The sequence below is a fragment of the Desmodus rotundus genome, chromosome 5 (genome assembly GCF_022682495.2).
Source record: "Desmodus rotundus isolate HL8 chromosome 5, HLdesRot8A.1, whole genome shotgun sequence".
Lineage (NCBI taxonomy): Eukaryota > Metazoa > Chordata > Mammalia > Chiroptera > Phyllostomidae > Desmodus > Desmodus rotundus.
The window spans coordinates 3,962,924-3,990,541 of record NC_071391.1 but is presented as its reverse complement, the minus strand read 5'-3'; the positions used below and the strand labels follow the sequence as shown (position 1 = coordinate 3,990,541).

Below are 27,618 nucleotides of genomic sequence, written 5' to 3'. Positions count from 1 at the left end.
GATGCCCTCCGCAATTGGAGAGTTCGTGGCCCGGGCCGCGCGCTCTCAAACCGATTAGTCCCAAGACTCGAGAGGCGGGGCCTCGGAAGCCTGGACCTGGGTTCGGTCTGCCGGTATATGCGCGGGAGGGTCTTCAGAGACACAGGCACCGCCCTAACGTCTCATTTTCGTTGCTTCGCACGTAAGCTCCGCGCCACCCGGTCTCGGCCCAGCTGGAGATGCTGTCGCTGCCTCTGCCACCGCCTCAGAGCGTGCCTTTCCTCTGCCCCAGACGCCGGAGGACGCAGGGCTTTGACGTTCCGAGCCCTGCGTCTCACCCCGTGCGCTTTTACGTCACCTTTCGCCGGTTCAACAACCTGTTCCGGATCTGCGCAGGCGCCCTCCTAAAGCATTCGTTTGTTCCCATGGAAACGAGTCCCTCACAGTCGCCACCCGAGCACCTCTTCCAAATTGCCTCGTTCTGGGGTCTAGGCTAGTGTTAGGTCCAAAGGCGACCTCAGACACCCCTCGACCTGCTCACCCAAGACCCTCCACGCCTGTGCCATATAATGACAACAGTAGGAACTGCTAACCCTTGTCAAATCCCACATGCCGGGCCCTGTATCAAAAGAGCACCGACCAGTCCGAGTGACAGTTGGAATGTCACACTGCCCCACTAGCTGTTCTCCCTTGGGCAAGTTCTTACCTCAATATGCCTGTTTCTCCGTCTGTAAAATGGAGGGGCTAATAATTATTTTATGGGATTGTGTGGATTAAATGAATATTCATAAACTGCTTTATAGTTTCATTCTCTTTTCTGTCTCACTCCAGTGCCTCAAAATCTTTCCATTTTCTCCACCCAGACCCCTCCCCTCTCATCTCATTCCTCACTACCCTAGATCTTACTCTCTCTTCCAAACATTAACCCTTTCTCCCAGGCCACTTCTCCCTAAAACCTCTGGCTTTGTGTGCCCTTCATGCCCCCAAGTCTGTAGATTTTTCTTATCCCCAGGACACTCACTCACTCACCCAACAAACACTTTCTGACTCTGTCCTCTATGCCAAGCCTTGTGCTGGACACTGGTATGGAAATGAATGACCATGGCCTCGACCCTAAAGGAGCTCCTGTCTCAAGGAAGACAGTGAGGTGAAGGCACGTGGTCCAGTAAGACAATATGGAGACTAGGACAGGGTGCATTGGGACTTAGAGGGAGGGGCCTGCCTGGTGACCACGCAGAAATCTTCTCAGGAGAGGTGGCATTCAATAGGTGAGCAAACTGTGATATATTCCTACAATGGACTATTATTCAGCAATAAAAGGAAATCATCTAACCGTGAAATGACACAGGTAGGCGTGTTGCTAAATGAAAGAAGCCAATTTAGAAAGCCACGTACTGTATGATTCCAATTATATGACATTCTGGAAAAGGCAAACTTACACAGAAAGTAAAAACATACTGATTGCCAGGGGTGTGGAGGGGTGGAATTGAATAGGTGAAGCATAGGGGACTTTCTTCTTAAGGCAGTGAAACTATTCTGTAGGATACTGTAGCGGGGAAATCAAGACATTTCCATTTCTCAAAGAGTAAACTTTAATGTGTGTACATTTTTAAAAAATCATTTAGCCCTGGCTGGTGTGGCTCAATGGATTGAGCGCAGGTCTGTGAACCCAAGGGTCGCTGGTTCGATTCCCGGTCAGGGCACACGCCCGGGTTGTGGGCCAGGTCCCAGTTGGGGGGGCACGAGAAGCAACCACATATTGATGTTTCTTTCCCTCTTCTTCCCTCCCCCTCTCCAAAAAAAAAAAATTAAAAAAATCATTTAGGTGGCCAAGGATCCCAGGATGGGATGCAGAATATGACAAAAGAATGTGTGTTGTATGCAAATGTATGAAACAGCCTCTCTGAAGGGTGGGGGAATGAATGAGGTGCTGATCTGGAAACGAGTGGGTTCTACAGGAACACAGACGACAGGAACTGCAGCAGGAACTATACTGCAGTGGTGAGGGGGTTTCCCATGGGGGTACGGGTTAACATGCTGAGCCACTGCACAGGTGCGCCAGCACTGAACATGAGGCGGTTGTAGGACAGACGACTTCCCACCACGGGAATGAGAAGTCACAGCTAAGCCAGGGGAGGTCTAAGTCTAGCCAGGCTGATCCATGCAGTAGTGGACTGGAGTTGGAGGCATCGAGATGAATTTCTGGTTAGCTCAGTATTGATACAGTTGGTTACATACAGAAACATTTATAAATGTGTGTATATACACAGGTTAGTGTACGCACATATGTCCTCACTCTGTATCACCTGTGAGGGCCCAGAAGCAATCTAGCATCCAAGTCTTGGGTTCTAACCCCATTCTCCAATAAAATGAGCCAGAGTTCTTTGCAGAAGTGACTGATCCTAGGACTTGGCAGTAAATATTCATCGTGATGCAGGAGTATTTTGTGCTGCAGAAAGTAATAGAATGCTGAAAACAAAAACAAAACCCCAAAGGAGACTTACCTTGGGGTGGGGAGCACACGGTACAATGTACAGATGATGTGCTGTAGGACTGTGCACCTGAGACCTAAATAATTGTATTAACCAGTGCTACCCCCATAAACTCAGCTTTAAAGTGATAATAATAATAACAGCCATGACCACTGTGGCTCCGTTGGTTGGGCATTGTCCCACAAAGGGAAAGGTCACTACTTTGATTTGTGGTCGGGGCGCATGCAAGAGGCAACTGGTTCCTGCTTCTCCCTCACATTGATGTTTCTCTCCCTCTCTTTCTCCCTTCCTTCCCTTCGTTCTAAAAATAAAAATAATAACAATAATAAAAATAATAAAGCATTAGAGAGCAAACCCCAGAATGATGGGGGTATGTCAAAGGGAGACAGGAGCCCACACTGAAAGAGCTTCCAATGGCCCACACTGGGGCATTTCAACAACAGAATAGTGTTAGATTAAACTTAAAGTATAGAATAAATTCCTATGAGCCCATACAGATGATTGATTGAGTAAACAAACAAATAAATAAGTGGGGGAGAAGAGACAAATCTCCCATACAGAAGAATTCCAAGTAATTTATGTTGATGTTCTGTCCTTAAATGTGGGCTGTCCATGGTGACTTCCTTCTGAAGGGTATAGTGTATAAAGGGAGGGGAAAAAGAGTGACTTTATAGCATAGAAATCTGATGAACACTGTCTCTGCCCAGGTGATCAAGGCCAACATCAAGGGTGACATCATGTACACCTTGATGTGACGGATGAGAATAGCACTTTGTCTCTGAGCTCTTCTTCCCCGAACCCGTAACCCCGACTAATCAGGAAGACATCAGACAAATCCCAGTTTAGAGACATTATGTAAAACACCCAATCAGTCTTTCTCAACACTGTCAAATCATTTTTAAAAAACAAACAAGGAAAATCTGAGAGAGCGTCACAGCCGAGAGCCTAAGGAGACACGGTGCCCGATGCGATGTGGTGTCCTGGATGGCCGCCTGGCACGGAAAAGGACAATCAGGGAAAAACTGATGACATCTGCATCAAATGTAGACTTCAGCTAATAATTGTGTATCAGTGGAGGTTCATGAAATGCGACACATGTACCATAAAAGTGTAAGGTGTTAAGGATAGTGTGGTGACGAGGGTTAGGTGTCAACCTGACAGGATCATGGGATTCCCCAAAACGTGGTCAAACACGAGTCTGGTGTGTGCGTGTGCGGGTATTTCTGGGTGTGACTACCATCCATTGGATCAGTGGACTAAACAGAGCAGATCGCCCTTCCCAGTGTAGCGAGACTCATCTAATGAGCTGAAGATCTAAACAGACCAGAAAAGGCCGAGTATGAGGGACCTTTGCCTGCCTGACCGCCGAGCTGGAACACTTGTGTTCTCCTGACCGCAGACTGGAATCACACCATCAACTTTCCTGGTTCTCAGGCCTTCCGGCTTGGACTGGAACTACACCACGGGCTCTCTGGGGCCTCTGGTTTACTGGCTGCAGGTCTTGGGACTGCCCAGCCCCCCTAATCACCTGAGCCAATGACTTATAATAGATATCTTTACACACACATACGCCTCTCCTATTGGTGCTGTTTCTCTGGAGAACCTGGCCTAACACATGGGAGAAGCGGGGTGTGGGGTATATGGGAACTCACTGTAAACCCTCGAAAGAATTCTGTAAACCTAGAACTGTCCTAAAATAAGTGGACACAGTATCTTGATCTGGGTGATGGTTACCTGGGTGCACAGACAGGTAAAAATTCATTGAGCTCTACTCAAGATTTATTTACCTTGCTGAATGTATGTTATATTCAAACTATTTAAAACAGGCTTAGTGGGACTTCTGGCCAAGATGGAGGCATAGGCAGACACACTGTGCGTCCTTGCACAACCAAAAGGACAACAACAAATTTAAAAGCAAAAAACAACCAGAACTGACAGAAAATTGAACTGTATAGAAGCCCGACAACCAAGGAGTTAAAGAAGAAACACTCACCCAGACCGGCAGGAGGGGTGGACATGGGCAGCCAGTCAGAGAGGACGCAGGGCAAAGCTGCAGCTGGAGGACTGGGCGAGGCAGCAGGTTCGCATGCAGATGGACTGGTGGACTGGAAAGAACAATTGGGGAGCAAGAGAGACCTCACAACCCAGGGTCCCAGCGTGGAGAAATAAAGTCTCAAAACCTCTCACTGACAACACCCGTGGGGGTTGAGGCAGCAGTGGGAGAAACTCCCAGCCTCACAGGAGAGTTCCTTGGAGAGACCCACAGGGTCCCAGAACGTACACAAAACCACCCACCTGGAATTCAGCACCAGAAGGGCCCAGTTGCCTGTGGGTAGTGGCAGAAGTGACTGAAAGCTAGCAGAGAGCTGAACAAGTGGCATTGTTCCCTCTCGGACCCTCTTTCACATACAGCATCACAATGCAGCCAAATGGTTTGCTCCGACCTGGCAAATACCTAAGTCTCCTCCCCTTATACATAACAGGTGCGCCGAGACCCCCTCCCCAAAAATGGCCCAAATGAAAGAACAGATCAAAGCTCCAGAAAAAATACAACTAAGCAATGAAGAGATAGCCAAGCTATCAGATGCACAGTTCAAAACACTAGCAATCAGGATGCTCACAGAAATGGTTGAGTATGGTCGCAAAATAGAGGAAAAAGTGAAGGCTATGAAGAGTGAAATAAAGGAAAATGTACAGGGGACCAACAGTGACAGGAAGGAAACTGGGACTCAAATCAACGGTTTGGAGCAGAAGGAAGAAATAAACATTCAACTAGAACAGAATGAAGAAACAAGAATTCAAAACAATGAGGAGAAGCTTAGGAACCTCCAGGACAACTCTAAACTTTCCAACATCAGAATCATAGGGGTGCCAGAAGGAGAAGAGGAAGAACAAGAAATTGAAAACTTATTTGAAAAAAAATGGAGAACTTCCCTAAGCTGGTGAAGGAAATAGACAGGCAAATCCAGGAAGCTCAGAGAGTCCCACAGAAGTTGGACCCAAGGAAGCACACACCAAGGAACATCATAATTGCATTAGCCAAGATTAAAGAGAAGGAGAGAATCTTAAAAGCAGCAAGAGAAAAGGAGACAGTTAACCTACAAAGGAATTCCCATAAGACTGTCAGCTGATTTCTCAAAAGAAACCCTGCAGGCAAGAAGGGGCTGGAAAGAAGTATTCCAAGTCATGAAAAGCAAGGACCTACATCCAAGATTGCTCTATCCAGCAAAGCTATCCTTTAGAATGGAAGGGCAGATATCATTTAGAATGGAAGGGCTTCCTAAACAAGGTCTAGTTAAAGGAGGTCATCATCACCAAGCTCTTATTATATGAAATGTTAAAGGGACTTATCTAAGAAAAAGAAGGTCAAAAATATGAACAGTAAAATGACAACAAACTCACAACTTTCAATAACCAAACCTAAAAAACCAAAAACAAAAACAGAAACAAACTAAGCAAACAACTAGAACGGGAACAGAATCGCAGAAATGGAGGTCACATGGAAGGTTATCAGTGGGGAAGGGGAGGAAAATGGGGAAAAAGTTACTGGGAATAAGAAACATAATTGGTAGGTACCAAATAGACAGGGGAAGGTTAAGAATCGTATAGGAAATGGAGAAGCCAAAGAACTTATATGTACGACCCATGGACATGAACTAAGGCGGGGGAATGCAGGTAGGAGGGGGTGAGCAGGGCAGAAGGGAATAAAGGGGGGAAATGGGACAACCCTAATAGCATAATCAATAAAATATATTAAAAATTAAAAAATATGCACTAAAAAATAAAATAGACTTAGTGTAAAAATCTAAATGTCCAGTTTCTCATGGAACATCAGAGGATCGTGGCTCTGGCCTGCTGTGACTGGCAGGTGCTCGCTCCTCTTCTGGCCTCAGCACCGGCTCTGCCTGCCTGCTGCTGCTTCCCGGCCCGCTTCCTGCTCCTGCTGTTATCTGTGGAGACCTGCTGGGCTAGTGCTTTTGCAGGGTGTGAGGGCACGTGTGAGACCTGGCGGAGCTGCGGGCACTTCTGATGCCAGCAGACCCACTGCAGACAATGAAGTCCGTCCCAGCAACTCCCTGGCTGGGAGCCAGAGGGTGATGGGAGTCTAACTCTGAGTAGGGCTCTGGCCCTGCCCTGGCGTGTATCACCACCCCCTCCAATCCCTGCAGAGAGAACAGGTATCTCAAGCAGCAATGCCCTCTGTGCCAGCTGGTGGAGAGGGGTGGGGGGGTGGGCCCACGGCTTCCAGTGAAGCTGCTGGCCTGGGGTGACGCCTCCTCATCCCTAGGCCTGCCAGACTGGCTGCCAGGAGAGATCGGCTAATTGAGGATTAAGGATTAATTGGGATCTTCCAGGAGGGTGGTGTTGAAGCTGCGGTAGCCAGCCCTGGCACCTCGGAGTCCACACTCCAGGCCGGGCAGGGCAGCAGTGGCTGCCCGCCCGCTCTGTCCCAAGGCCTTCCTATTGGCAGCAGCGAAGATGAGGGTCAAGCACCAGGCTGAAAGCTCCCACCGCTTCCCGACCACGAGGTCAGGGCTCATCTTGCCTCCCAGGCAGGCTGCACCCGGCAGACCAGGCCTTCCCTGTAGCTAGAAGAGGCTGAGGCCCATGCTGGGTCTGCTCTGACCCCGAGGCATCCTTTCTTGTCGGCACTGTGATTGTAGAGTCCCCAGGCCTGGGTGCAAGTCCCGCCTCCACTTCACCCTAATTGTACGTGACTCTATGCTCCTGCCTTGTCCTCCCAGAGAGGTGCCAGGCAGAGGGTCTGGGTGAACCTGAGGACCAGTGGGGATCGTGGCCAGCCCCTGCACAGGAGCATCACCAAGTACAAGTGACATTGTAGGAACAACAACTCGGCAGCGTGCGCTACATGGACCGCAGCCAAGAGGGCAGTGGGGCCGTGGGACCTCCAGCCCATCACTTAGCCTGGGCCTCTGGGTTTCCTCCATCTGGAAAATGGGGCTATGAAGACCAGGGCAGGGTTGGAGTGAGCAGACGTGTCACTTGGGTGACCCAGGAAACAGACAGTGAGATGAAGCAAGGCGGAGGGAGAGAGGCGAGAAAGCCCCATGAATGTGAGGGGAGCTGGAGGCAAAGACCATCCAGGGGAGGAGCTTGGCACACATCCTAGCACCCGCCAGGCTGGCTCAGCGGCTGGGGCCCCCACCCCCGGGAGAGCGAGAGGGCAGCCTAGAAGCTGAGGTGTGTGCTGAAGGGACCAACAGCCAGAGCCTGAAAGATGAGCCACTCCTCCCAGCAGAGAATTAAAACTGGGAAGAACACAAGTGCTTTCTCGAAGGCCTCTGACCAGAAGGCCTCTGAGCAGCTGTTCCCAGAGTGAATGAGGTGGATCTCGGGGAAACCCTCACGCGTTTGCTCCGCCCTCCGGAGTGATCCTGGGCCTGGCAGGAGCCGTGTCCAGGGTGAGCGGCCAACACACACCCTTGGGAGTAGGTTGGGTTTACCTGTTCAGGGACCTTTCCCGACACTTGCTGTGGGCTGGGTCCAGGCTCCAGAGAGGGCCCCTGCTCACCCAGAGCTCACAGTGGAGGTGTCTGTGGCTCAGGACTTAATTTTGGGGGGCCAAATAGTGGGTCCTCCAGGATGAGGGAGTGAGAGGTGAAAGCCATCTCCTCAGGTCTGAAGGTACTTTATTGTCAGAGAAACAGATGGGCAGGGGGCTTAGTGGAGGAGGAGGGGTGGAAGGAGGGCAGGCAAGGGCACTGCACACAGGTAGGGGGGCGGGGCAGGGAAGAGAGGCAGAGTGTCCCAGTGGAGGCGATGGGCTTCCAGGGCACACTGGGGAGCAGTGGCTGTCATCCCAAGTCCCCTCCGCTGCCTCCAGCTTCTGTGCAGGCTCAACGAGACATCATTCGCACAAACTCTGCCAAGACAAAGCCAAGGTTCCGGGTCTGCTGTCTGGATGAGGCCAACGTACTGACCTTGAGGTGTGAGGGAGTGTGGTCAAGGGCAGGGCCCACAAGGAGGTCTCCTGGACCTGATAGATAACAGGTCTCCAGGCTAAGGAGAGGGGCTTCGCCTTATGGACAGGAAGCATCTTGTACAACAGAACCTATTTTTCTCCTTGCTTTGGCCACTAGGAAGCTCAGGAAAAATTGGGGGCCCTACTCTGGAGACTTCCTACGTCCGGATTTTCCTTGGCTCCCTATGCTTATCTAAGCCTGGCTCTCCCTCTGTGGGAGCACAGCGTAGAGGGAGAGCTGGGCTCTGGGTCAGGCGCCTGGACTCAGGTCTGGGCCCCAGGCACCTCCTCTCATGGGGCACCTCCACTTCCTAAGAGCTGACTTCCTCCTCCTGCTGGTGGGGTAATAATCATAGTTCCTTTCTCATGCTGATTTACTGGGAGGGGCCTGGGGTGTGCTGACCACAGGGCCTGGCACGCAGTGATGACACTGCCTTTATCTGTTAAAAAAACCTTCCAGGGTGTGCGGTGTCAGGTGGTACCTTCAAAGTCGATCAGGCCATCCCCATTGAGGTCAATGTCGTGAAGGATCTCGTCCACCTCACGCTGGCTGAGGCGCTCCCCCAGCAGGACCTTGAGGGCCGCCCGGAGCTCCCCTAAGCTGATGCGGCCGTCCCCGTTGGTGTCAAACTGTGGCAGTATTGTGCGTGGTGTTGGGTCACCAATGGCAAGTCACTCGCCCACGCAGCCCCTCCCTCACAGCAGACAGGCGGGCCCCACCCGCCCTCCGCCCCGGGCCGCACCTCTCGGAAGGCGTCCCTCAGCTCCCGGACCCCGATCATGTCTGCAGTCTCGGCCAGCAGCTTGGGGCCCATCAGCTCCACAAAGTCTTCGAAGTCCACCTTCCCGCCACCTGGGGACCATCAGAGACCCCTGCCCAGCCCTGCCCCTCCTCTGCCCTCTGCCCTTCCTTCCCTCCGGGCCCCAAGGGCTGAGTCATCTGTAGTTTTTGATGGTGTTCTTTAATTTTCCTGAAGAGTTGGGGTGGGTTTAAGTCCCGGCTCCAAAGATCTGGCTGTGTGACCTTAGGCAAGTCAGTTAACCTTCCAGATACTCGATTTCCTCATCCCACAAATGGGAAGAGTGGTCCTTGCCCTGCCCACCTCATAGGGGATGGTGAGATTTTCTGGAAGCAGAGTCCTGGCTTGAGAATGACCCAGGTCTGGGCTCTGGGAGCTGGCTGAGGCACTCCCCCTGAGCCTGGGCTGCTAGGCTACCCTGTCCTGGCCTCTAGAGAACTGGGGAGGGGTGGGGGGGAGGGCGGGTTCTGAGGCACATACTGATTTGCTGGGAAATCTCAATGAGCTCCATCTCAGTGGGCATGTAGCCCAGCGTCCGCATGCAGGCGCCCAGCTCCCGGCAGCCGATGTAGCCGTCCTGGTCTCGGTCAAACTCCTGGAAGGCGACCTGAAGCTCTGCCGAGCAGGACAGTCAGTTTTTTTTCCAATGTTTCCCAGTTTCGATCAATTGACCCTTTTCCTCTTGGTCCAGTCATTCCCTCCTTCTAAACATTTTTGCAGCCTCAGGGCCTTTGCACATGCTATTTCTAAAATTCATTCTCTCAGCAAATATTTGAGGAGCATCGAGTACGTGCCAAGCTCTGCTCTAGGTAGTGGGGATGTGACAATGGAGAAGGGAAAAGAAAGGAAGGAAAGAAAGAAGGGAGGGAGGGAGGAAATCCCTGACCTCACGGCGCTCACGTTCTGAACCCTCTCCCCTCCTCCATGGTCCTTAGGGGACAGGACTCAAGGACGTCTTCCCTCTAGATTCCGACTCCTGCAGCCCATTTGTACTTGTAGTTGAAAGCACTTAGCACCATGGGTGCGTGTTGACTTATTAATGTCTCTCTCCAGAGGACATGGGCCCTCTCTGTCCAGTTTGCCATGACCCCGGCGCTCAGCACAGGGCCAGGCACTCGGTGGGCGCCAGGAAGTGTTTGCTGAGTCAGCAAACATAAAAGGGGCCCTCGACACAGGGTCCTGACCTGTGCAATGACAGCTGGGGTTCTGCCAATGCATCCCTGCTCAGTCTTGTCCCCAGTGTCCTTGCACAGGTCCCCTGCAGCCTCCTTCTTGCTCCTAGGTCCTCCTGGAGACTGCTGGGTCCCCCAGCCAACCCCCCTTCCCATGTGTGCACCCCCACACCCACCACTCCAGAAACTCTAGTTCTTCCCCAAAGCCTTTACCTTCAATCTCCTCTGGCCGCAGCTCCCGGTCCTGAGGGGTCACAGAGTGGTTAGGAATTCCCTGCACCCCTTGCTTCTTGTTCTTTGGGGCTCCCCACTTGGCCCCCCACAACACGCACATGCAGGGCTCATGTCTGACACTGCTCAGACCCAGTTCCTCCCACCCGTTCCTGCTGGGGGCCTGGGGGCCTCGGGTTCCCCTCTTCCCTGCCACCTGCCAGGCCTCTCCCAGGGCCCTCCCCCCGCTGCCACCGTCTTCTAGTGCACGAGGCCCCATTTGCCAGAGATGGGCAGGTCCCAGGAGTGGGGGCCTCATTGTCACTGTCCGCCTGCTAGGGGCCCTGCCACCTCCCTATCCACCCCTGGGTGGCTGTCTCTGACATTTCTCTGAGTCTCTCTCTGCTCCCCCAGTCCCCGGGGTCTGTATGCCTTTGCTCCAGCCTCCCCACTCAGTCCTCTCCCCCTTACTCAGGGAGAGGCAGGGTGAGGGAACAAGGGCAGCGGGGGGGGGGGGGGGGCGGGGGGGCAGGCAGCCGTACATACAAGCTGGGTGGCCGCGATGCTGGGCCGCAGGAAGATGCAAGCAGGCCCCACCAGGCTGCTGAGCACCGAGTAGCCCTGGACGCCCGGCCTGGGGCCCCCCTGCTCCTCAGGGCTGAGGCTGGGGCCTGGGCTGTGGTGGGAGCCCCCTGGGGGGGAGCCAGGCCACTGCCAGCTGTCCTGCAGCGGAGCCGGCCGTGAGCTGGGGCAGGGGCTGCCCGCACCCCCGCTCATCCGCCTCTCCTGTCTTTGGCACCTGGCACAGGAGAGAGGGGGCCCTCACCTATTAATACTCTAGGCTGGAAGGCCCCCTTCCTTACTGTTCATTTGGGCAAACTGAGGCCCAGGAAGGGCAAAGGACTTGGCCAACGTCACCCCAAAAGCCTGTGGCAGAGTGGGACCTTGAGCTCGAGTTCTTTGTCCCCCAGGTCAAGATTGAGTAGCAGAGATCAGGGCCAGGCAGCTGGGTGTGCAGCTGGAGGCCAGCTGAGCTTGGCAAGGGAGGCCCAGTGGGAAGCAACCCCTTCATCCCCCAGATGTGCCTACCTGTAACCCCTGCCCGGCCTCACACAGGGTCCTGCCCACCCACCTGACCCTTCCACAGTCCAGCCTCGGCTCCCAGCCTTGGCTTCTCCCCTTTAGCCCTCCTACCTTAGGCCTCCGGGATTGGGGCCGCTTGGCACAGTTGCCCATGGGCCCCCAAACCATGCCAAGCCTGGAGTCCCGGGGATGGCCCAGGGCTGGGCCTCCACAGACGCTGTGGGCTCCTGCCAGCCCCCAGCTTCTCCCAGTGAGTCTGGGAGCAAGGCAGGGGATTTTCTGAGGGTTTTGTGGGGAAGATCAGGGGCGGGTGGGCAGGCAGAGAGCCCTGGGCACAGGGGCTTGGGTCCTAATCTGGGATTATCTCTGAGAATCGTTGCTGGTGAGGGGGGCCACTCGGGGCCCAAGGCCCCCTGGAAGCCCAGTCTCCCCCTGTTCACCCCTGAGGGTCTTCCAGATAGTCCTTCTCCAGCATCCCTCTCCCCTCAGCCCCTACCCCTAATCTCTCAATCAGAAGAGATTTTGTTTCTTCTGAAGCAGGGACCGGACCTGGGAGGGGAAGCCGGGGCGGTCTGGGGCATCTCTCCCATCTGAATGGCAGATGAGACCAGGTGGTATGACCTCTGCAGAGCCTTTCCTCTCTGCCTGTCCTGGGAGAGCTGACCACCTCTGCCCAGCCTGGGAAGTCCCTGCCCCTTTTCCTGCCAGGACCTTGGCTCTCACCTCAGAGTACCTGCCCAGACTTCCTGCCCTTGGCCCCTCTGCCTGGGCCAGCCCCCCAGCTCCGGGGCTGTGGGCCTGCTGCAGGACTCAGCAAGGACAGCGGTGGGCAGCGAAGCCAGCCTCCCTCATGAGCCGCTGACTGAGTGGCTGGCCCCTTCCTCAACATGCGTGTCCAGGCTTTATGCTGCCTGGGCTCGGCCCTGGGTCTGTCCTAGAGGGCCCCAGCTGGGGTGTAGGGTCCCCTCTGATTGCTCATGGTCCCCTCAGGTGAGGACAATCCCACACTCCTGCCCACTTTACCTGCCCGTAGGCCGCCTGCACCTGGGCCTCGAGCTCCTGCAGGAGCAGCCGCCGCCTGGTGACTGCTGGGCTGTCAGGGGTGCGGCTGGGCCCTGCAGGGCCCTCAGAGGGCTTGAGGTCCCCTGTGGGGAGTCTGTCACCTTCTGGACCCTGGGGAAGGGCCATGGAGACGAGGGCTTGGCACCTCTTATTGGCCGGGGTCACCGCCCCACTCTGGTCTCTTTGGTCCTGCAGGAGGGTCGCCAAGTGGGCAGCTGTGGGTGTGGTCCCCACAGGGTCGTGGCTTCTCCCCTCCCTGTTGCTCACCCTCTGGGCCCCAGGCCCTCCAGGGACCATCTTTCCTAGTTCCCCATGCCACTCATACGATGCCTCTCCCAAATCCCAGCCCTCCCTGCACCCCACCCCCTCCAACCTTCTTTCAGGCCACAGACAGCACAGGGGTGGGCTGTGCTGACCCCAGCTGCCCTGACTCTCTGGCCCCTGCTTCAGACTCTCCCTGTGCTCCCTCCCCCTCTGCTTCTGCCCCGATCTCTGCCCCACGCATGGTATCTCTGTGTGCCTGTCTCACCCGCAGCCCCTCTCTCCGCTCCCAGCCCCCTGCCAACCTGTGCTCTCTCAGGCCTTCTCTGTCACTTCCCACCCTCTGTTGCGTGGGGCTCTTTCTCACACTGGTCTGTCTTTCTGTCTGTCCATCCTTGTTCTCCTATCCCCCCCTCCCCCAGGATGGCTCCTGGATTGTTGAAAGACAAGCCCTCCAGCTTTCCCTCAGACCTCCTGCCTTCCCCCTCCCCCTCCTGCCAGCACCTCCAACCTCCTGCTTCTCAAGGAAAAGGATGGGGGTGACCCAGGCAGCCTCATTGGCCTCTTGTGCCCCCTCATTATGTCCCCAGACCACTCACCACACAGCTGCCTGCTCCTCACCTCCCAGAATGAGGTCAGTGGTCCCGCCCAGCCCGGCTCCAGGTCCTTCATGATTTATTCACCTGCCCCTGCACCAGCTTTTGTCCGAGGGAACCAGATCCTGCCACCTGAGCCACGGGCTCTGGCCTCTCGCGGCCCTGCGGCCGTCCATTCATGTATTCCTTCTGCAAGTGTCTGAGGCCGGCTGCTGTGGCCTCACGACAGACCTCATCTGCCTGAGGGCCCTGCTCTCCGGCACCTGTCACTCAGAAAATGGCCAGTAGACTCTCACGTGCTTGGGGCACTGACGCAGGCATCAGGGGGGTTTCATGGAGGAGAGAGGGGAAGGGGGACATTATTGCCATTGCCCACCCACATTTAACCTGGGCTTGGCCCCAGGCCAGTGTTGGGGTCCCCAGTAGGGATCAGCTGTGAACTTGGAGTGTCCCAGACGCTGGAATCGACAGGAGGTGTTGGGTGGAGAGAGGGAGGAGTCAGTAGCCCCTGGGGAGGGTATGGGTGGCGAGAGGCTGGAAAAATTTCAGAGGGGCTGAATCTTGAGCAAATAAACATTTGCGGAGCACCTGCTGGTGCCCTCCGGGCGCTGGAGCCCAGTCCCTTCCTCCTGGAAACTTCTGCCTGGCAGGAGGTGCATGCTCAGCAAATGCAGAATGGCTGTGGTGGGGCTAAGCTCAGGGAAGGGCCCAACGGGCTGTCCAGAGGGCAGAGAGAGGGAACCCTGCTGCGACCGGGGCCTGCGGAAGCCACAGAAGTGACCTGTGAGCCAAGACCAGAGGGGTGGTGGGCATGACCAAGGGAAGGGAGCCGTGGCCACAAAGGCAGAGGGAACAGTTGCCACACAGCCCTGAGCAGGTCTGAGGATCTGAGAAAAGGCCAGCGTTGACAGGAGAGTGGTTGCTGGCCGGGTGGTCAAGGGTGGGAAGGGCTCATTATGACCATTCCTGGTGACCATTCATTTGCAGGCTCCGCCTAAGCATCCTTCAGCACCTCTGCACCCCAGGTCACACCTCGACCCACAGGCTGGGGGTGCACTGCATCCAAGGCAGCCCCGCAAACACCCCTCAGAGATGGGGGCTCCCCCATTTTCTGCAAGGTCGTAGAAAGGGGCTTCAGGCCTGGGTTCCCCCAGGTAAGGCATTTCACCTCTCCGAGCCTCAGTTTCCTTGTCCAGAAAATGGGGGTTGACCTACTACTATCTGCCTCACGGTGCCTTCATGAAAATTAAATGGTAAAGGATCTTGCAGGTTCCTGGCATATGGGTAAGGATCAAAAAATGGTGGCTGCTACATGTGATAAATGACTTCATGTCCAAATAGCCACCTAAGACAGTGAGAAGTGGTGAGAAACGGGTGTCCCAAAGTATAAGCTGGAGTAGTGGAGGCTCTAACTGGGCAAGGTATAGTGGGCGGAAACATTTTCAAACAAGAAGCACAGCCTTTGTGTCTAGGTGAAGAAAAGCTCACTTGGAACCCCCTCCTGGCCTGTGTTCGATGAACAGCACGGAGGACGTTCATCTCGGTGCCTTTGATTTGCCCGTCCTGACTGAGCTGAGCGGAGGCCCCAGCTCCAGTGTCCAGGATGTCCAGGTGGATCAGGGGTTGCCACACAGGATGACGGATGGGTGGGTGGTGGACGGGTGGGCGGATAGATGGATGACTTGTTAGACAGGTGTTTGAATGGTTGGTAGTTGGAAAGATGGATGATTGAGGTGGATGGAAGGATGGACAGGGGGTTGGATAGATGGACAGGCGAATGGATAGTGAAGTGGGTAGATGGGAAGGTGGACAGGTGAATGGATGGATAGGTGAGCAGGTGGGTGGCCTACTAAATGGCAGGATCACTAGAGGGGCTAGTGATTAAATGTTTGGTAGATGGATGGATGCATGATTGTACGACAGCTGACTGGGTGGGTGGGTGGATAGGTGGATAGGTGAGTGGGTAAAAAGATGAATAGATAATGGATTTATTGAGTGGGTGACTGCGTGAATGGGTGGATAAATGGATAGGTGGGTGTTTTGATGGACTGCTGGTCAAATGTTTGGTTGTTGGATGGATGGATGTTTGGACAGATATATACATGGACATACAGACAGATGGACTGTCAGTGAAGGTCTTATATTCTTTGTTAGAAGAGTCCATTAGGGTGGAGATAGGTAAGCAGATCTTACCTATTCTGGTGTCTCCCATGGTGTCTGGCCGGCACGTCACCTGGTCCATAGCAATCAACGTGTGAAGGAAGACTTGTGTCTCTCCCCACCTGCCCACAGAGCTGCGACCCCTCCGAGGGCAAAGATAACGGCTCCTTCTGCACCCTGTTCCCCACAAGCCACACCCAGGCTTGGCACCTGGTAAGCACATACACAGACCCATGTTGAGGTACCACTTCACACTCACCAGGATAGCTAGAGTGAAAAAGGCAGACAATAACACTTGCTGGTGAGGATGTGAGGTTGGAACCTTCATATGCTGCTCTTGAATTTATAACATAGCGCCACTCCTTCGGAAGAGTCTGGCAGTTCCTCCAAATGAGTTACCATATGACCCAGAGATTCCACTCCCAGGTGTATACCCAAGGGAGTTGAAACATGCGTTCATACAACGTTGGTATGCTGATGTACACACAGCACTATTCATAATAGCTAAGAGGTGAGACAAGCCAAATGTCCATCAGTGCAGGAGCAGGTAAAGGAAATGTGCATTTCCACACAGCGGAGTACGATTCAGCCATAGGGAGGGATGAGGCACTGGCACACGCTACAGTGCAGATGAATCTGGAGACCATTATGCTAAGTGAAAGCGGCCAGGCACAGAAGACCACATAGTGTCTGATTCCCTTCACATGAAATGTCCAGAATAAGCAAATCCAGAGCGAGTCGTGGCTGTCAAGGATGGGGGAGGGGGAATGAGGAATGACTGCTGATGGGTAGGGGGTTTCCTTCTGGGGTCACGAAGATGTCCTGGGGCCAGATGGTAGTGATGGCCGCACAGCGCTAAATGTAATGAAAGCTACAAAACATACACTTCGTAAAGGGGCATTTCATGTAACAATAAGGCTGCTTATTTCCATATATTTAAAATCCCCCCAAAGACAGGTGCTGGTGTACACATGAACTGGAAGTGGGGATGGGACACAGAGAGGTGCCTGGCCAATTGGGCTGGGAAAGCTGTGCCTTTGGGCCCCAGAGCAGGAGGCCCCAGGGCGGCCACAGAGCTGGACCACAGGCTAGGCCCATAGAGCTAGAGGATTGTGGGAAAAAGCAGCCACTACAGCACAGGACCAAGGCATCCTGGGTGGCAGCCCTCCCGGGGGACCTGAACACGATGGCGGGAGAGGGGGAGCCCTGGGAGGATGGCGCAGCAGATGGCAGGGGGCCTCCCATTCTCTTGGGTCTGAGATGCCTGTGCACAGAGGGACGGGGGTGGGGAGTGCTCCAGGCCAGAGCAGGTGGATGAGCCTCTCTGAGCCTTGGGGTCCTCCTCTGTGTAGTGGGGTGGAGACCCCCTCCCTCCGTCCTTCCTTCCCTCCCTCCCTCCCAGGGTGTTGTGGAAATGAAATGAGACCATTTATATGAAAGCTCTTCGTAAGCTGCTAAATGCTGGGCAGATGTTCCTCCAGCTGTGGATCCAGGATAGAAGTCAGCTCTGGCACCCCCACCCACACGGCCTCCCAGCCCCCAGGCAGCCCTGAGCACCCATGAGGCTAAGAGATGCTGGTGGTTAGGCAGAATGGTTTTATTTCTCACGCTTTGGGTGGGTACTTATGCCCCTGGGAAGGATGCCTTTTTCTCCTCATGGCTCTGACAGGAAAACCAGGCTGAGATGGAACTCCATCAGGCCCCGGTTCCCAAGGAAGACTACCTTACCCACTGAGAGCCTTACCCACACCCCTGCCTTGGGTAGGGGCAGCTGGGAGAACGTGGCTGTGGGTGCCAGATGGGCCTGCAGGGAGACACTGGGCTCTGCCTGGAAGGACGCAGCCCCCAGGTCCAGGAGTGTTACTGGCATTGAGGTTCTTGGGTTCCCCAAGATAGAAATTGAGAGCAAACCCCAGTGGAACTTCCAGGCAAATTTTATTAAGCTTGTGCCTGAGCACAAGGGAGGGAGCGCAGAGGGAAGGGAGGTCCTCCAAGCTGACTCGGGGCTGACTCTGCTTGACTGCTTTTATAAGCTGGAGACAAATCAGGCTGACAGAAAAAGACAGGCTTTTTGATAAATTTTCCACTTCAGAGTCTCAAGACTTATTTTTGCTGCTGCATTGCCTGGTAATGGTGTTTGCACCTTCGGCGTTGGGGCAAGATGGTGGTGTCGTTCGCCAGCGCCACACCGGGAAGGTCAGATAGCTCTCAGACCTGGACCAACTGCACACGAGGTCAGTACTTTCAACAAGTGCAAGGATGCAAGCAGTTAGAAGGGGATAAGATCAGCTACCTCTGTGTTTTAAGCGGACAATGATAGGTGGCGACATTTTTGCAGTCAGCTTACCCAGTCGGTATTCCTTCTGGCCACCTGATCTTAACCTGGCCTCCTGGCCACCTGGTAGTTTTCCCAAGTCCCTATGCTGCTTCAGGAAGTCCTGTTCATTCTGTTACTGGGCAGGGGCCTGAGCAGGCTGCCTAGGGCCAGCTGTAGCGTGTGGGCTCTGGACTTCCTGTAGGGGAGATGTCACAACACGAGTCCAGGTGACTATGAGGATGCGTTTGTTAAAGCTGGAGACAGCGAAACAAGGAAGGGCTTAGCACAGAGAAGGCAATACGAGAGCCTGGGCTGGGCTGCCTGAGCTCACTGGGACGTCAGAGAAAAGGAGGCTTTGGGGACAGGTTTGGGGGATTAGCCTGGGACAAGCTGCCAGCTGCCCATGACCTTAGAGTTTAGGAGTCGTGTGCCAGTGAAGAAAGAAGGAGGGGGCTGGGGGAGAAGAAAGGAAAGGGAATGGCACGGAATGCTTTTCAGAGGGAGAGCACACATGCTGGGTCCTTTGTCTGGAGTTTTTCTCTCTCTCTTGTTGGAGGGAATCTCAGGGGAGGGTTTCAGCAGAACATTCATCAGTTCTCCAGGTGTGCCCTTTCAGGGTCCTGGTCTCCACTGATTGGTCAGTGCCAGGGCTGGGGGTCTTTAGTCATTGCAGTTGGTTCTGGCCTTGCCCACCTGGTTGTGCTGCTTTTCTGGGCCCAGGGCTGAAATACCACTGAGGCCTAGAAGTTATCTCCAGGGAGGAAAGGCCGGGGAAGGAGAGGTTACTCTGGGGGTGAGGGCCTTGTATTCCCAGGTGAGGTCCTTGTTTCCCCCCCGCCAGGCCTTCTGCCCTGGTGACCATCTGCACCTGGCTGTAGATTGCTTGGCCATTGTGTTCAGCTGTCCGTCTCAATTCCCTACTCCACTTGCCAAGGAATTTTCTTAGCTTCTTACTATCCTGTCTCAGTTCCAGTCTTTCTGTCTTTCCATCCACCCATATCCCCAAGGCCAGCCTGTATTTGAAGAGTACAGGGTACTCTTCAAAAACTGGTTTGGAGGTGACAGACCTTGCAGAAGAATGAGGGTTAAAAGTGAGGCCCCTGAAGCCAGACCTCGGTTTGAATCCTGTTTCCTAGCTGCGTGACCTTGGGAAAGTCACTTAACTTCTCTGTCTCAGTTTCGTCCTCTGTCAAATGGGGGTCAGAATAGTACCAAGCTCAGGGTTGTAATATTTGTAAATTTCTCAACACAGTCCTCAGTCTCTAAAAGTTCGCTCTTATTATTATCACGGACAGAGAATGTGTAAATGTGTAACATTAGGGTGGCTGGTGCCACGGGCTGTGAATGAATTCACAAAGAGAAGAAATGCAGAGAACCAAGGTCTTACTTTCCAAGAGAAGAAAGGGGCCTATGCAGCGGCTGGCAGAGCTGGTGGTCCCACATTCACATGTGGATGAACCGGAAAGAACAGTGGGGAGGGAGATGGACTACGCAACCCAGGGTTCCAGCTCCAGGAAATAAAGCCTCAAAACCTCTCACTGAAAACACCCGTGGGGGTTGAGGCAGCAGCGGGAGAAACTCCCAGCCTCACAGGAGAGTTCCTTGGAGAGACCCACAGGGTCCCAGAACGTACACAAAACCACCCACCTGGAATTCAGCACCAGAAGGGCCCAGTTGCCTGTGGGTAGTGGCAGAAGTGACTGAAAGCTAGCAGAGAGCTGAACAAGTGGCACCGTTCCCTCTCGGACCCTCCTTCACATACAGTATCACAATGCAGCCAAGTGGGTTGCTCCGACCTGGCAAATACCTAAGGCCCCTTATACATAACAGGTGCGCCGAGACCCCCTCCCCAAAAATGGCCCAAATGAAAGAACAGATCAAAGCTCCAGAAAAAATACAACTAAGCAATGAAGAGATAGCCAAGCTATCAGATGCACAGTTCAAAACACTGGCAATCAGGATGCTCACAGAAATGGTTGAGTATGGTCGCAAAATAGAGGAAAAAGTGAAGGCTATGAAGAGTGAAATAAAGGAAAATGTACAGGGGACCAACAGTGACAGGAAGGAAACTGGGACTCAAATCAACGGTTTGGAGCAGAAGGAAGAAATAAACATTCAACTAGAACAGAATGAAGAAACAAGAATTCAAAAAAATGAGGAGAAGCTTAGGAACCTCCAGGACAACTCTAAACTTTCCAACATCAGAATCATAGGGGTGCCAGAAGGAGAAAAGGAAGAACAAGAAGTTGAAAAACTTATTTGAAAAAAAATGGAGAACTTCCCTAAGCTGGTGAAGGAAATAGACAGGCAAATCCAGGAAGCTCAGAGAGTCCCACAGAAGTTGGACCCAAGGAAGCACACACCAAGGAACATCATAATTGCATTAGCCAAGATTAAAGAGAAGGAGAGAATCTTAAAAGCAGCAAGAGAAAAGGAGACAGTTAACCTACAAAGGAATTCCCATAAGACTGTCAGCTGATTTCTCAAAAGAAACCCTGCAGGCAAGAAGGGGCTGGAAAGAAGTGTTCCAAGTCATGAAAGGCAAGGACCTACAGCCAAGATTGCTCTATCCAGCAAAGCTATCCTTTAGAATGGAAGGGCAGATATCATTCAGAATGGAAGGGCTTCCTAAACAAGGTCTAGTTAAAGGAGGTCATCATCACCAAGCTCTTATTATATGAAATGTTAAAGGGACTTATCTAAGAAAAAGAAGGTCAAAAATATGAACAGTAACATGACAACAAACTCACAACTTTCAATAACCAAACCTAAAAAACCAAAAACAAAAACAGAAACAAACTAAGCAAACAACTAGAACGGGAACAGAATTGCAGAAATGGAGGTCACATGGAAGGTTATCAGCGGGGAAGGGGAGGAAAATGGGGAAAAAGTTACTGGGAATAAGAAACATAATTGGTAGGTACCAAATAGACAGGGGAAGGTTAAGAATCGTATAGGAAATGGAGAAGCCAAAGGACTTATATGTATGACCCATGGACATGAACTAAGGCGGGGGGTTGAGGGGAATGCAGGTGGGAGGGGGTGAGCAGGGCAGAAGGGAATAAAGGGGGGAAATGGGACAACTCTAATAGCATAATCAATAAAATATATTTAAAATAATAATAATAATAAAATAAAGGCTTCTGGGCTTCACAAGAAGAAAAAGGAAAAAGAAAGAAAGGGGCTGAAGTGCAGAGAGTCGCACCCGCCCGGAAGGCGGGGGCTGGGAGCTCCTACTGGGCTGCGATGGGCGAGGGGGTTGCATTTGGCAGTCAGGGTTGTTGCAGACAGGATGCTGTGGTCAGTTTTGTGGGGGCTCCAGTTTGCTTTGATGGTATCCTTAGGTGCAGGGTCCAGTCTGACTTCCCGTGTCCCGTTTTGCAATTTTTCAGCACATCAGTGCCTTTAGGATACTTTCAGCCATTTTCCAGCCCTGATAATCTCCATTAATCTCAGAAAAACAGCAGTTCATTGTGACTGACAGGGCCAAGAAAAGGACAGCTAGCTCTGGTAAAGAGGGCCTGACAGGGGCTTTTTGTCCTTGTAGGTAAGTCTATTGAAATTGCATTTGTTCATGCAACAAGCATGTACTGAGCGCCTACTGTGTGCTGGTGCTGGGAACCCAGCTGTGGGCAAGGTACTCAGTCCTGGCCCTCTGGGGGCCCTGAGGAGTCACGTGCACTTGGGTGTGTACAAAGATATCCCTCCTACAGTCACTGGCCTGCAGGCAGGGAACAGCCCTGTGGATGGGCAAGTAGGCCTGTCTGGCCCTGCCCCCACCACACCCAGCGTTTTGCCTGGGACCAAGCTGAGTGACTTAGCGCATTCCTGGGGTGAGGCAGGGAGGACTGAGGGGGTGGAGCAGACCATAAACACAAGCCCTCTGGGCTCCTCTCCACTTCCTGAATGCTTGCCCTTCACCACCAGCCAGTAAGTAGGGTCTGGACCGGGTAGGGGGTGGGCCCTGGCCAAGCCACCCTCTGTCCGGGAAGTCTGACTCCAGCTGCAGCTCCAAGGGCAGCCCTTCATCCCGCGCTCTGTCTGTCTCTGCTAGTGCCACCCTACACCATCGTCTACTTCCCCGTCCGAGGTGCGGCACCTGTTCCTTCTGGAGGATGAAGGGCTCAGGCCGGCACAGGCCAGACGCTGAGGCTGATCCCTGGACTTGGGCCAGGGCCAGAAGTGGGATTGAGGGGGCAGGGCCAGAGCTGGCTTTTGCCACTCTTCCTCTGTCTTCCCTGGGACACTTGGGGCTGGGTGTCCCCCTCTCAAAGACACAGTTGGGGCCATGGTCTCCATTCTTCCCCTGATGTCCATCCTCTCCCAGAAGGCTGCCAGGTTAGGTTTTCTATCCCGTTCCTCTGTCCCCTTGGTACACTCCTGTCTCCCTGTCCCCTGCATCCCCCCAGGGCGCTGCGAGGCCATGCGAATGCTGCTGGCCGACCAGGGCCAGAGCTGGAAGGAGGAGGTGGTGACCAAGGACGCCTGGCTGCAGGGCTCGCTCAAGGCCTCCTGTGTGCGTGCCTGTGCCCGGCGGGGCCGGGGCTGGGCCTTGGGGGGCAAACTAAGGAGGGGGACAGCTGAGCTCAGTGTCCCTTACAGAGCCATGCCATCCCCCCAGCTGTATGGGCAGCTCCCCAAGTTCCAGGATGGAGACCTGACCCTGTACCAGTCCAACGCCATCCTGCGCCACCTGGGCCGCTCCCTCGGTGAGTCCTGAGGTCCAGGAAGCCCCTGACGTGTCCCAGCAGGATGTTCGGGGGCCTGAGCTGCTGCAGGCACAGCCACCAGAGTCCTGCCCAGGCGCCCTTGAGGAAGGGGGCAGGGCCAGAGCTAGGAGGTCTACGGGTGAGGGGGTTGGGGTGGCCAGTCCACCTGGTCAGGGGCAATGCCTGCAGCTCAGGCCACCCCCAACCAGGGCTCTATGGCAAAGACTGGCGGGAGGCGGCACTGGTGGACATGGCGAACGACGGGGTGGAAGACCTCCGGAAGCTCTGTAGCCACCTCATCCACCATAACTATGTGAGTGTGGGCTGGGCCGAGGCTGGTGCTCAGGGCCGGAGGTGGTCACCTGGCCAGGCACATGGCATGCTGTCCCCAGGATCCCCCCTGGTTGCAGGAGGAGAGCAAGGCCCAGTATATTGAGGAGCTGCCAGCGCACCTGAAGCCTTTTGAGACCCTACTGGGCCAGAACCAGGGTGGCCAGGCCTTCATCGTGGGTGACCAGGTTAGCGCTGGGTCCAGCCCATTGTGGGTCCATTTCCCAGGTAGTGAAACGGAGGCCCAGAGCGGGGCTATGACTGGTTCACCAAAGCAGCCAGAGTTCTGGACCCAGCACCCGTCTCCCCTGACCCTGCTCAAGACCCCCGACCCCTGCCCTGCAGATCTCCTTCGCGGACTACAACCTGCTGGACTTGCTGCTGAATCACCAGGTCCTGGCCCCCAGCTGCCTGGACTCCCTCCCCCTGCTCTCGGCCTACGTGGCTCGCCTCAGCGCCCGGCCCAAGCTCAAGGCCTTCCTGGACTCCCCCGAGCACAAGAACCGTCCTGTCTTTGGAACCCGAAAGATATGAGCCTGTGCGGCAGCCTTGGGAGAGGGGCTGCTCTTGGAAACCAATAAACACCGTGAGAGGGAAGCTGCACTGTGGTCAATGAGGGGCAGGGTGGGCGCAGGGGACCCCTCTGCTCCTTCCCTTGTGCTTTTGCAAGGCAAAAGGTTGCCTTGGGGGCGGGGAGGGCTGGGCAGGGCAGCTGGGCAGCCGGGTCCTGAACACCATTAGGCCCGAGGCTATTGGGGGACGCAGGAGTTCTGAGTCCAGAGGGGAAGATGAGACACCACACTTCATGGATGCACCCGGAAGACTTCCTGCAGGAGGGAGTTGACCTCACTGAAGGCACTGACGATTATAGCAACATGCAGAACCGTGAACAGAACGGACAGCCCCTGCCGTAGTGTGATGGGTTCTGTCTTCTGGGAGCACACACAGGTGCTGTGCACGCATGCACACTAGGGAGCGAGTGACACACACACTTGGGTGTTTCACACGTGCATCTCATGTGTCACCAGGGTCATCCCAGGCCGTGTGGCAGGTGGCCAGCAGGACCAAGTGTGAGGCTGAAGGCAGATTGGGAGCTCTGGTCAGCAACCCAAGTGGAGGGTCAAGGGTCTCCCTTAGCTTCAGGGAGCCTCTGTCAGCCCAGTGGGAGTGCCCTGCCACCTGCCCACTCCCAGCCCACCTCTCTCTCCTAAAAGGCTGCGGCTGCCTCCCCCAACTCCCGACCCCAAGGCCCCATTGTGAGCTGCCGGAAGGCCGGACCCCTGACTGGAGTCGGGACCCCTGTCTGTCCGTCCCCACCTGTGCAGCCTTGGACACTGGCTGGTCCTGAGCCCGCTTCCTCGCCTGACATCTCAGGCGGTCACAAAGTGCCACACTGTTTTCCAAGCAGCTCCCGAGTGCCAGACACTTGGCAGGTCTTCAGACCTCACTTCACAGACGAAAACCCTGCGAGCTGCACTGGAATTCACACCTTGATGACCACGCCTGGTTTCTTTCTGAAATAGCCCCAGAAAAATGCTCTCAAACATGCTCCGAACAAGTGAAGTGGTCCGTGAAGTGGTTATTTAAAACGTTAGTGAAATGTTAAATATCCTGACTGAACCCAGCTCAAAGCCACAGGGAGCATCAGAAGAAAAAGCACAGGTCACGCCCCACCCCTGGCCCACTTTCCCCAGCTCTGCAAATGCCGAGAACAGGGGGAGCAGGTCCCACGGAGGCTCCTCCTACTGGACCTGGGAGACAGTTTCCCCCCAAAACTGCAGAGTGCTCATCCGGGAGGTGTCCTTGGCAATGAAAGCACACCTGGGCTCCAACCCTTCCCATCCGAAGACTTGGGAGGGGGCGAGGGGCAGCCTCTGTGTCTCCAGGTGGGATGAGCACAAGACAAGAGCCAGGGGTCCTGCAGGCATGAGCTTTGTTTGCAGCCCCCCCAACTTATTTTCATGAGCCTTGTCCCTGAGAACGGCACCCTTGGGAGAAAATGAAACCGAGATGTCTGCCCCCATCACTCCCCCAGTGTGCTGCATCCAAGATGGGGTTCTGGCTCTGAAGTGCGTCCGCCAGGAGAAGAGGCGGCCTGGAAAAGACTGGGGCTTTGTGCACTTAAGTCTCCCAAAGACCTGTGGGTTAGGCCACACCTGTGGAAAGTGACCGTTTTTGAGAGTTTGAAGTAGTTGTTTTTTCCTGTTACTCCAAAAATAATGCCACTGCGACCGAGCGCAGCCACGCACTGCCGCATTGGGGGTGCGCCCGTGAGCGCACCTGGCACAGGCAGTAGCAGCGGGCTCGGTGCCAGGAGCACCCCGGAGACCGCAGCTCGCGTTTCTGCTCAACAGGCTGGGAGGACGTGAATCAGACTGTGGAGGTGGTCGTGGCTGAGAGAGTGGGGCCCGTGAACAGAGACGCGTGAGCTTGTGTGCGTTTAGGTCCCTGACTCTCGGCCCTGAGAAAGCAGCTCTACCCCGCCCTTCTCCTGGCTTGTTCCTGCGAGCCTGTGAATGAAGACTTGTTGGAGTTGAGTTTCTGTGACTTCAGCAGGAAGAAGCTGTGATAGTTTCAAAATATGCTCTCAAACCCTTTGACAACTTTCACCTCAACATCTGGAACCTAATCCCCTACCCGTTGAGTGCAGCTGGACGGAGTGCCTGGCCTCCAACTCATCAGTGTGGTGGAGAGGGTGGGGCACGGCGTCCAAGACTAGGTCATAAAAGGGCCTGTGGCTTGCTCTTGGGTCACATACTCTGGGGGAAGCCAGCTGCCACGTCGCCAGGATGCTAGAGCAGCCCTGTGGAGAGGCGCAGGTGAGGAGGAACTGAGGCCTCCCGCCAACAGCCAGCAGGCAATCGCCGGCTAGCAAGCAAACTTGAGAGGGAATCCTTACCCCCAGTGAAGCCTGCGATGGCTGCAGCCCCAGCCACCGTCCTGCCTGCAACCTCATAATACTGCAACCTCAGTATTAACCACATCTTCTATTTTCTGTATGCTGATGCCTTAACATCCGGGGCTTTGCTGACTCTGGACCGGGCTGTCCCTCCTGGGGTTAGCTGGTTCCTGAGATGATAAACAGCTTGCCTTTCAGATACAAACCGACAGATTCAGAGCCCATGCCCCCAACTACCTCCTTTATTGGGCTCCCACCCACTGGGCCACCGTCCCCCTTCCCTGACTCCCCCAAGGCCAGGGGCAGTCCTGGGGCCCCAGAGCCTGCTGAGATTGTCTCAATTAAGCATTCCTTAGCCTGCTTACCCTGCCTTGCCCGCTCCTTTCCTTTACCACAGACAAGGCTCCTGCCTCCAGTGCCCTGTCTCCCTCTGCTTCCTGGCCCCTGCTGCTTCCCAGTGTGGACCCCGTGGCATGACGTGCCTCATTCTCTTGGGATCTGTGAGGAATAATCTATCTTTTCAATCGAAATTGCCTCCTGATCAACAGGAGGCCTGCCACACCTAATAATAATAAAACCTAGCCCTGGCTGGTGTGGCTCAGTGGATTGAGCACTGGCCTGTGAACTGAAAGGTCACCAGTTCGATTCCCAGTCAGGTCACATGCCTGGGTTGCAGGCTAGGTCTCCAGGAGGGTGTACATGAGAGGCAACCACACACTGATGTTTCTCTCCCTCTCTTTCTCCTTCCCTTCCCTACCCTCTCTAAAAATAAATAAATAAAATCTTAAAAAAACAACAACTACTATATTTAAAGTGGAGACCCTATGCAGCAACTACCCAGCCAAACACCTTGCAGATTTGTCTCAGAAATGGAGACAATAAATGCTTGTTGTGTTAAGTGGCTACATCTGAGGTAACTTGTTAGGCAGCAATAGACAAAGAGTCAGAGCTGGCAGACGCTGTCCGGCCACAGTGTGGACAAAGCAGATTTCTAGGCAGGCGCTCTGAGGTTTCAAGAGCTGTTTTCCAGAGGTCTCCTGGTTCATTTGGTTGAGGTCTGAGGTCCCTGAGGGCACTCAGGCTCGGGAGGTGGTCGGTGCTGGGGACAAAGGCACACTCTTCAAACAGGAGTCTTTCCATAAACGATCCCAATTCCTGAGTGTGGGCCCAGCCCATGTTCCAGTAATTGGTGTTTCCACCCACCTCGTTCATGCAGAAGAAGTGGGAGGACCCTGGGGTTACGAGAGCAGGTGGCGAACTTGACTTCAGGTCCCAACTCTGCCCCATTCTTGCTGCGTGACCTTGAGCTAGACACCCGAACAAGAGAACGTCTACAGCCCTGAGCACAGGGCATGGGACATGGCGCATGTTTGCCAAATGGCGGAAAACGAGTTCCGTAGGGACCCGGCTTGCCTGACACTATCGCCATCAGTGTGGGTGCTGGGTCAGCGCCTTGAGGAAGCTTCGTGTCATCGTTCACCATGTTTTGTACAAATAAGCAAAGGAGCAAGGGAAATAGGTAGGCCATGAGTTGACCGGTAGCAAAACTTGAAGTTTGACGTTTC

At 54.3% G+C, this 27,618-nt stretch overlaps 2 protein-coding genes across 17 annotated transcripts; one reads left to right on the top strand and one right to left on the bottom strand.

The window, feature by feature from the left end:
• Positions 1 to 8,126: 8,126 nt before the first annotated feature.
• Positions 8,127 to 12,907, bottom strand: LOC112317333 (calcium-binding protein 2). Of its 3 annotated transcripts, XM_024574444.4 has the most exons (7): positions 11,831 to 11,951; positions 11,183 to 11,359; positions 10,640 to 10,670; positions 9,735 to 9,869; positions 9,198 to 9,307; positions 8,937 to 9,084; positions 8,127 to 8,355 (listed from the first exon to the last, which is right to left on the bottom strand). In XM_024574444.4, the coding sequence occupies exons 1-7, from the start codon at positions 11,885 to 11,887 to the stop codon at positions 8,330 to 8,332; spliced, it is 684 nt and encodes a 227-aa protein (XP_024430212.2). In that variant the 5' UTR covers positions 11,888 to 11,951; the 3' UTR covers positions 8,127 to 8,329. The 3 variants fall into 3 exon arrangements, with proteins under 3 accessions (XP_024430212.2, XP_045039368.2, XP_045039369.2); XM_045183433.3 differs by lacking the exons at positions 11,183 to 11,359; positions 11,831 to 11,951 and adding an exon at positions 12,743 to 12,907; XM_045183434.3 differs by lacking the exon at positions 11,183 to 11,359.
• A 9,010-nt stretch (positions 12,908 to 21,917) lies between these two features.
• LOC112317408 (glutathione S-transferase P) lies at positions 21,918 to 23,744 on the top strand. 14 transcript variants are annotated; one of them, XM_071221381.1, is made up of 7 exons: positions 21,918 to 22,045; positions 22,170 to 22,205; positions 22,525 to 22,631; positions 22,737 to 22,824; positions 23,034 to 23,137; positions 23,217 to 23,342; positions 23,500 to 23,744. In XM_071221381.1, coding segments are annotated over exons 1-7 (651 nt in total). In that variant the 5' UTR covers positions 21,918 to 22,044; the 3' UTR covers positions 23,689 to 23,744. The 14 variants fall into 14 exon arrangements, with proteins under 14 accessions (XP_071077482.1, XP_053781277.1, XP_045039399.2 ...); XM_053925302.1 differs by having other exon boundaries at positions 23,019 to 23,137; XM_045183464.2 differs by having other exon boundaries at positions 21,925 to 22,045; positions 23,235 to 23,342.
• The last annotated feature ends 3,874 nt before the right edge of the window (positions 23,745 to 27,618 follow it).